The following is a 10,061-nucleotide window of genomic DNA, read 5'->3' on the forward strand; positions in this document are numbered from 1 at the left end:
TGACATTATTGCTGTCAATGGCGGATTATAGCCAGCGGCACCAGTTTTAACAGCCACATTTCATGATGCTCTCCGTCCTTAATCCCAGATACATTTCATCATCTTTGAGTAAAACAAATTACTGTGAATTTATTTATAAAATTGTTTTGAATTAGGCTGTGTCGAGAGCAATGGCTTCTCTAAACCTTGGTGATTACGCAAGCGAGAGTGCTTCAGGTTCTACTGAGACCCAAGAGTGTCTACAGATGCTGGAAATCTGGAGTAAGAGACAAACCGCAGGAGAAAAAAAATCTGCGGCGCCGGCACCATCAATGAAGAGAAATGAACAGTGGATGTTTCCATCTGAGACCTCCCTCTTGTGTGTGTGTGTGTGTGTGTGTGTGTGTGTGTGTGTGTGTGTGTGTGTGTGTGTGTGTGTGTGTGTGTGTGTGTGTGTGTGTGTGTGTGTGTGTGTGTGTGTGTGTGTGTGTTTCAGATTCCACGGATTTAATTTAATGTCACAGTAAATCCTTTCTGCTAAATGGAATTGCAAATTCTCAACTTCCTCAGTACTTGTACATCACATTTTCTCCGTTTCGCGTGATATATATTTTGTGCTAATTTTACAACATCTTTGCCTTTTTGAAAGTGTTGTTGCCTGTAAAAGCTGCTCGTGCCTGGAATTTGATTGGTTTGAACGCATTTTGTTTCTCCGCGATTGAGTTGGAGAAGTTGCTGCGTTTATTGGAGGCAACCACAGCACGCTGTAAATGCTGCAGATTCGCATCCTGACCGCACCGCCTCATGCCTGGTCAGATCTTCTATCATTGCTTCAAGGAAAGTCTGTGGGAACCCGCCTCAGATACTACCACAGCAGCTGTGCCCCAGCATTCCCTTGAAGTGCAGAGAAGATTCCTTTATCCCGTGGTTGGAACATCTGTGAAATGGACAGAAGACTGCGTCCAATGATGCTGACTTGGGTCAGGAGGAAGTTCACTGATGGAAGCGCAAGGTCCCTCTCGGAGAGCGGGAACGGAATCTTGGAAGCCACCTTCGAGTAGCTCCGAGGCAAAGAGTAGTGACAGATTTACCAGGCTGCCGGCTATAAACGGACCTTCCATCGCACTACAGGTTCTTAAGGGTGAGTGGGCTGTTATTCACCACATTAACCAGGGTTCGCGAGAGCGCGAGTTTCTTTTTGATTTGGCGACGCTAGAAGATTTACACAATCTTAAAAAGACTAAACCAAAAGCTAGTTAAGGAGCCCGATGGAATTGTTAGCGATGTGTTAAAATTACCGAGTGTTAAAGCACAGGAAGAGATCGTTCGGGCCATCGTTCTTTCACTGGCTCGTTCACAGAGTTAACCAGTTATTTCGACCAACCCCACCTTCACTCAAAACTCAATATTCTCCCTTCCCTGTAAGTGTCACCAATGTTTAAAAAGTGTTTATATTTCGATAATAGGATAATGAGCGGGAATCATAAAACTGCAACATTAGAGCTTGTTTTTGTTTTTCATCCAACCCTTTGTGTTGTCTGGCATCTACACGCCGGTGTCCGTGTGAAGTACAGAGGATATGGTTGCTCAGCCACTGACCGGGTGAAATATGTTTGCCCTTTGAGCTGCAGATATACATATATTATTTCAGTGTTTTCAATATCCCGTCTCCAGAGTGAATTAATGTTTTAACTGTTTCCTGCATAATTTGTCTTTCTTCGGTCAGATTTAACGCGGTCAGCGCTGTTGTCTTGCTTGTTCACCTGAACTCTCCCATTCTGTTGTAGGTGACGGTATTTCGGCGCTGGGTCTTAGGTCGGACTGGGCTGGTCACCGTTTTCCGCTGAGAATTCCATGCACTTCAGTGCAATGTCGGAGGAGCTCAGTAACTTTAGCGCGGAGGGTGCTTGGTGCCACGGCCAAAGATGGACAACCCCGGAGACGAACGGAACCGGGACCGGACATGTGTGCAGCTGGTGTTGTTGCGCTCCGCTCAACCGGATTCTGGTCATCGCCTTCATGACTATCCTGGCTTGCGCGGTGATTGTGGGCAACGCCATCACAGTGACCGTGTTCCTGGGGACGAGGCAGTTCCGGACCCCGCAGGGGTACCTGAAAGTCTCTCTGGCCCTGGCTGACCTGATGGTTGGGGTGTTGGTCGTCCCCTTCTCCGCCTACACCGAGATCGTCTGGATGTTGAGCGGGGGAGCGCCGCCCGCCTGGGCCCGGGGCTACTCGGCCAGGGGAGCCGGGGCGTTCTGGCAGCCCTGTCACCTGGTCGGGCTGGTGTTCGCTGGCTGCACCTTTGTCTCCATCAGCACCATCTTCCTGCTGACGGTGGAGCGCAGCGTGGCCATCCTAAAGCCCCTGCACAAGGAAACCGTGGTGACCCGCAGGAGGACCCTGGCGACCATCTGCTGCTCTTGGCTGGCCGCCTTCCTGCTCGCCACGGCCCCCCTGATGTTCAGCGACCACTTCACCCTGAGGTACAACGAGTGCAGCCGTATGTGCAACTACGCGTTCGTGGCCCAGGCCCCGAAGCACTCCAGCTGGAGCATCCTGCTGCTCTTCCCCGCCTTTGACTTCACCCTCCTGGGCTGCACCTTGGTGGTCAACGCGCTGTCCTTCAGCACCATCCGCCGCTGCTCCAAGCAGCGCAAGTGCTTGGTCAAAACGGACAACTTCCGCGGGCCCCTGCGCCCGTCCTTCTCAGACATCAAAGCGGCAAAAACCATCGCCATCCTGACCTTCGCCTTCACCGCATCCTTCAGTCCGATCGCCGCTTTCGTCGTGGGCAATGTCAGCGGCCATAGTTGGTGCACCTTTTCCTTCTTTGCTTTCTGGATCTTGGCCGCCAACAGCTGCTGTAATTTTGTCATCTACAGTGTCAGAGACCAAAGATTCCGCAAAGGGGTGCAGCAACTGTTCCACAAAACCCTGCGGGCGTTGCCGGACAAAAACCCAGAACTTTCGTTTGCCCGCAGGGCTACAGCCCTTTACTGAGTGATAATAGACCACCCTTTTGATCCACTCAATTCGAAAGCAATCAACGTTTTCAAATGCTATCTTTTATGTGATAGATTATTTGGGAACGTCACTTTGATGTTATAGTTCAAAGACCAGCTACAGGCGCCAACACTCACTCGCCTTTGAGAGAAATGGTTGGTTGTTTACGTCCCCTCCAGAGAGAGGGGGAATACGAACATTTAAGGCTCATTACTGATGAATGGACATCACAGTCAGTAATTCTGCCTTTCAACAACGTCCAACTGAGATGAAAAGGATTTCATGACACTTGCAGGCACTCGAAAATTATCCCCGACATCCTCAAAATATATCCTCTAGGGAACATTGACAAGAACAAAATACAGTAACTGGCTCTTTTTATATTGGTGTAATGGGAGCTTGCCAAACCGGCTGCATTGAGGACCAGGATTCAGATACACCTCTTTGAGCTCAACAAAACTTCAGAATGCCTTAACAAGGGGAAATAGGTGTTTTGATTGGATCTCTGGGCTGTGCAGTTAGTCCCAATATCTTGCTTTGATCCCGCGGTGGATATTTTATCTTTCTTTTCTTGGCTGCATTGTTCCTACTCATATCTTCCAGGCACGTTTCAGTTTATTTAGTTCCCTTCGGTTTTGTTTTAAAATTAAAATCTTGGGTTTGAAGGGATGTTTAGCTCCCTGCCTTGAACAGAAAAGTTCTAAGACGCTGACTTTTCAGGTGGAGAACAAAGGGAGGGTTAGTGAAATGCTGGTCCAGAGGAACTGGTGAAGGATAAGGAACCATTAAACATGGTACTCCACCACCTATCGTTTGTACACTTTTTCTAGTTTTAGAGATGCTCAAGGCTGTCATTGAAAATAGAAATTTGTCAGCACCCATTACCGTGTTGATTTTCAAAACTAATCTGCACGCGATAACACTTTTCAAGCAAGATTGACCACTGCACAAACGATTTTGTGCTAGTCTGTACTGGTAGGAGGAGGTCAAAGCAAATGTTCTCTCTAAACTAGTAATAAATAATTCTGTTAATGAACATAATATTTTTTAAAAGAAGTAAATCACTCCCACTTATCTCAAACCTTTAACAACACATACTGCTGGAATGTCTCCTAAGGAAGTAATTCTGCCTCTTCTATATAGACTTGCAACTTATTCTGTCTTACACATGCCCATCAAATCCCCTTTGATTCTTTTATCCATTAGCCTACACTAGGGGCAATTTTCATTAGCAAGTTACGTCCAGCATGTCTTTGGGCTGTGAGGGGAAGCTGATGAGATGATGGGCAGAACATGCGAGGTCTGCACTTGTAGCATTGGATGGAATCCTTCTCAAACTGCGGGTACCGAGGGAAAGATGATCTGATAATACGCTCACCACAATACTGATGATGATTGAAGCAGTTGCATTTTGTTATCAGCAATCCCATAGAATGTTTAAAAAGCATGATTTCTAAATCTCTTAATAACTGTACTTTGCTGAGAAGTGTCAGTGGCTGCTTTCTTACTGACAGCAATCTTCAGGATTTATATATGAATGTGGAAATCCCAGTTTTATTACTCACTGCTTACAGTGTTATCCAGACATTCACTCTGGAGTCCAGCGGCAGGGCGCAAAGATGAAGCAGTTGCCCAGCATTCACCGTGAGGATCAGCATTGTCATTCAACTAAGTAGGAACAGCTCCGAAGGAAAATTTACATTTTAGTTGTTTTCATTAATTAGTTTAATTTATGTATGTTTTAAGTATTTTAACTGTATTTTAGTTATTTAATTTTGTAAATAAATTATTATACAGATAAAAGAAACAGCAAGTTATATTTGTGTATCATATTTAATGTAGCAAGTCACTCCAAAACACCTCCAGGTAACCTAAAGTCCGGCGGGATAGTTGATGAGCAGTTAGTATGAGTTATAATAGAGTTTTGGACATTTGCAAATTTACACAGGGTGGCCTGGGGTGCATTTTAGTTATCAAGTCCAGGAGTAGCAAAGGATGGATAAAGGTTTCAGTTGCTGTTGAGCAGATGCAGCAGTGTGATTAGATAGCACTATGATGAGATGAACAGGCATTCTTAGAAATGATGAAGAGATGTTATCAAACCCTCATCTCAGAGTCAAAAATGACAACAGGCTTCAGGAAGAAGAGTTGCTGTTAATCCTTATTCATATTTTGATATTCTACATATTGAAGTGGTCTCATTTTGCTTGATTAACATTCTGACAGCCTTGGCAAATTAAGTAAAATTTAAGTTTTTATTTCAATAATGAGGTATTTTATTGACATCTATTTGTAACAGTTTATCATAAAAATGAGTGCACTTTATTTGTTCTGAATAAAGGAATGTGGAAAATATGTTATGGCATGGGAATAAACATTGGTAATATTTCATCTTTGTTGGGTTTATTTATTTTAAGTATTAACATTGCTAAGATGTAACTGGTATGCCAAATATGTAATATTTCTAAATGATATGACTCCCATCACATCTGGTCAAACATGAAGACCAAGCATGAAAATAAACATGTTGAGAAAGACATTCTCAACATCAATGATTGAAAGGAGATTCGAGACCCATTTGGTAAGTGTGTAGTATGTACACACATGCAAACCTGAGTCATTTCCAGTATGTCTTTTGACGTGTACCAATCTAGTTGCAATAAAACTCCAACAGTCCATCAACTAGATATCCCAATAGTTTGATATCTGGATCACCTAGCACCATTTTAACTTCTGGAAACCAATTTCCCCTCTTTGTTTTCCCTCATTCCCCTGACCCCCTCAGCCCTTCTCTTCCCTGCCTGCACTCATGTCTTGCTCATCACCTCTCTCTGGTTCCTCACCTCCTTCCCTTTGGTCTATGGTCTACTGTCTCTCCTATCTGATTTTTCTTCTTCAGATCTTTGCCTCTTCCAGCTGTCACCTCCTAGCTTCCCACGTCATCCTCTTTCACCCCTTCCCTGCACACCTACCTTCCCCATCTCACCTGGACTCACCTATTACCTGGCAGTTGTGTCACCTAGTGCTGCACTTCCCTGGTTCCCACCTTCTCTTCAACAAACCAGGGCTCCAGTTCCCACATTCCCTTTAGCATACCTTCATTGTTCCCTATAAGAAACCAAAACCCTGGCTTCCCATGCTCCCTTTAAACTCACCAGGTCTCTGGTTTTTGTGCTCTCTTGGACCCATTGGGGCACCAGTTCCCACACTCCCCTGAAACTCTGTCTTCTGTGCTGTCTTGAAACTCAGCTGGCCCTGTTTGCCAAGCTCATTTGAACCTTTCAGGGTCCCCTGTTCCTGAAATTCCTTCAAACTTCACTAGTCCACTGGAAACTTTATTGTCCATATAACATGCAAAAAAAAAATTAGTGAACTAAAGGTGTTTCAGATTCCCAGTAGGATTAACACACAAAGGTCTAGAAATACTGCTAGTCTGGCACTACCAAAGTACCTAGCATAAAGGGTTAAAGGAATTGTATTGAATTTCTTTAAAGATTCATAGAATATTCCTTTATTTATAATCAGTAGTGTAGCGGTTAGCACTATGCTTTACAGTACCGGTGACCTGGGTTTAATTCCCACCGCTGCCTGTGGGGAGTTTGTATGTTCTCTCCATGACATTGTGATTTCTTCTGGGGGCTCTGATTTCCTCCTGCAGTCCAAAGGTAGTTGGTAGGTTAATTGGTTGTTGTAAATGGTCCCGTGATTAGGCTAGGGTTCAATGGGGGGGGGGGGGGGGATTGCTGGGCGGCACGATACAAAGGGCCAGAAAGGTCTACTCCACACTGTATCTCAATAATAAATAATAGTACCATCTGTGATCTTACTTAGAAGTGTTGCTAGTAGTAGCAGCCCTAACTATTTACCTGCTGAAGCACTAACTAGCTGCACAGAGTAACAAAAAAAATTATCCTAAGATTATTGTAAATTGGAAATTCCAAGCTAGTGTCAGTGAAATTCCTTTAGGACAGAGAAAAGCAATATTATGAAAAGCCATTAACTCAAAACGTTTACTTTGCACTTTACTAATGCTGCCTGACCTACTGAGTATTTCCAACATACTCTGTGATTTTTATTTTCAGGCTTGTAGCCTTGCACATCCTTGACATCCAAAGTTGTATAATCATAGTCAGGATGATTCTTTTGTACTAAGAGCCAGAGTTAATCTTAAACCGCTTGCCTCTGAACAATACAGGACTCAACAACATGAACCCAATAGGATTTTAATTATATCACTAAGTCAAACCTGGACACCCAGCACAAATGAATGCCAATGCAAGCAATTATAAAATCCTGTCCAGTGTTGGGTTTCTTACTTTCAAAGTTCTAAATTTAATCTAAAATAAAGGACCTGCTGTGACTGCCACATAATCTTTTTATGTAAGTACCAGTGATACATAAGTAATTTATATCTCTTTGTACTTTTGTATTCCCTTCTCGGCAAGTATATGTCTGCTGAGCTATTTCATCGCTTTGTTCTACACTACACTTTTTGTTTTGATGGCAATCTTGTCATTTCCTTCTCAAACTATGAAAATGCGGGCACTGGAAATCTGAAATGAAAACAGAAAATGCTGGAAGTATTCAGCAAGTCAGACATTAACCTGAAATATTGATTTCATTTTCCTTGTCACTAAATTACTTGAACTTCTTTTACTCAAAATCTAGTCCCAACATGATTATTCATCTGCAGCCTTTTGCTTCTTGGTTAAGTGGGAAGTATTTGTGTTCATTTCTTTGAAGTAATTTTTATTCGTGTTGGCTACAGGAGTGTGGTGGTCATGTCATTGAAGAAATAATCTGGACAGATTTGAGTACAAACACCAGCCTGGTTTCTGTGAATTTAAATTATTAAACAAAATACACAAACTAAGCCTGGAATAAGCAGCTGGTGGACTGTGGAATATAAACAGTGGCTTTTTAATGTATGCTTGTGTAACTTGAAGCTCTGGCAACCAATAGTGGGTCAGACATTGTGGAAATACACCTCTCCCTTTTCATTTAGTTCCAGTAGGACATTTTATGACTCAGAAGATTAGACCTCCGTTTACATATCAACTGACTGATCATCTGTGGGAGGCACAGTGGTTAGCACAACACTTTGCAGTACAGGTGACTTCGGGTTCAATTCCCGCCGCTGCCTGTAAGAGTTTGTACAGTATGTTCTTCCTGTGGCCGTGTGAGTTTCCTCTGGGTGCTCTGGTTTCCTCCCACGGACCCAAGATGTACCAATAGGTAGGTTAATTGGTCATTGCAAATTGTCCCATGATTAGGCAAGGGTTAAATTGGGGGATTGCTGGGTGACGTGGCTCGAAGGGCCTATTCCGTGCTGTATCTCAACAAATAGACAAATAAATTGTATTAACATTAGTTGGGAGCATCAATCTACAAAGTGTGGTTAACTCCTAGGATGTTCCAGTAGCCTACTAGCATAACGGAGGAAGTGCTTACAACGAGACTACATGCTCAGCTGTGCCAAAAACAACCACTGCTTTCTTTGTGGCATTACCTCCTTCATAATCACACTGACCAAAGAGGTTGTCAGCTCAAGTTCCACTTTGAGACTTAAGCAAGTAGTGTGGTAAACTTGTATTGCAGTAGTCTAAAAAAACAGCGTCAGTCAGTTGTTAAAATGCTTACTGTGAAACAAATCAGGCCAATTTCTGCTTTAGTGATACAGATAGGATGTATAAATCCTTTTTTGGCACAGACCAAACTCTGTTGTGGTATCATTCATCCTGGGAAGGAGAAGTACTATTCGTCCATTTCCTATTTTAATTATCATTCTGGGTTGCTGTTTGAAGTGCATGCATTCACAAGGATGACAGATAAGCAGAGGAGCTGAGCTGATAAAGAATAACCAGATCAAGAGTCTCAAAGGAAGGTTACTAGACTAGTTGCTAAAGAAGGAGATTATAGACTTGTTCACATGGCTCCCAAATAAATTAGAAAATAAGTGAATGCCTTGAACAATGCTCAAACAATGCAAGATAGTGTATTTATATTTCTGTGCAAAACAAGGTCAAAGTTGGCTAAGTATCGCTTATCCTACAAGTTTTATCCTTAAATTATGAAACGTGTGGAAATTTAATTGCAACACTAAGAGGTGATCTGTGGCTGTCCAGGTCACTATAACAATAGCTGAAAGTATTGTCCTGGTCAGCATTCTTCTCTCAACCAGCATCTGTTAAATATCTTAAGATATTATTATATTCACTTACTGACTGATAAACCTACTGATTCCCACGGCTGCCTTAACTATACCTCTCCCCACCCTGTCTCCAGTAAAACTACTAATCCATTTTCTCTGTTCCTTCATCTTGGTTGCATCTATTCCCATGATGAGGCTTTCCTTTCCAGGACTTCAGAGATATTGGCCTTCCTCAAAGAACGGGTTTCTCTTCCTCCACCATGGATGTGCCATCACTAACATGCTCTTCATTTCACGGACATCCACGCTCATGCCACCTTCCCGCTGCCTTAGCAGGGATAGAGTTCTGCTTGTCCTCACCTACCACCCCAAGAGTCTCTGCATCCAATACTCCATTCTTCACAACTTCCACCATCTTCAATGGGGTCTTACCAGCAAGCACATCTTTACCTCTCTCTCACTCTTCACTTTCAACAGGGAGTGCTTCCTTTGTGATTCTCGTCCATTCATCCCTCACCACTGATCTTCCTGGCACATATCCCTGCAAGTGACAGAAATGCTCCACCTCTCCATCGCCTCCAAACAGGGCTCCAAGCATTCCTTCCAAGTGAGGCAACCCTTCAGTCTGTTGAGGTCATCTATTGTATCTGGTGCTTCGACGTAGGTTGGGAGGGGGGGCTGCTCTGTTGAGCATCTCCGCTCCATCCTCCAAAGTGGAATTTCCTGGTAGCTAACCATTTTAATTCCTATCCCTATTCCCATGTGGATCCACAGCCTCCTCTTTTGCCATGGTGAGGCCACTCTCAGGGTGAAAGAGCAACACTTCATATCTGTCCAGATAGCCTTCAACCTGATGGCATGAACATCAATTTTTTTTCTGGTAATTTTTCTTTCTTTTCCCCTTCCTCTTCCCCTTTTTTCTATT

General features: G+C 43.4%; 1 protein-coding gene across 1 annotated transcript; it reads left to right on the top strand.

The window, feature by feature from the left end:
- The first annotated feature begins 815 nt into the window (after positions 1–815).
- Positions 816–5,245, top strand: LOC140740997 (histamine H2 receptor). The gene is made up of 2 exons (XM_073070634.1): positions 816–1,120; positions 1,767–5,245. Exon 2 carries the CDS (start codon positions 1,834–1,836, stop codon positions 2,980–2,982), a length of 1,149 nt encoding a protein of 382 aa, XP_072926735.1. The 5' UTR covers positions 816–1,120; positions 1,767–1,833; the 3' UTR covers positions 2,983–5,245.
- Positions 5,246–10,061: the final 4,816 nt, after the last annotated feature.

The sequence above is a fragment of the Hemitrygon akajei genome, chromosome 17 (genome assembly GCF_048418815.1).
Source record: "Hemitrygon akajei chromosome 17, sHemAka1.3, whole genome shotgun sequence".
NCBI classification, from domain to species: Eukaryota; Metazoa; Chordata; class Chondrichthyes; order Myliobatiformes; family Dasyatidae; genus Hemitrygon; species Hemitrygon akajei.

Excerpts from the sequence above, each read along its gene's own strand:
- LOC140740997 (XM_073070634.1), top strand. The coding sequence starts at position 1,834 with ATGCACTTCAGTGCAATGTCGGAGGAGCTCAGTAACTTTAGCGCGGAG.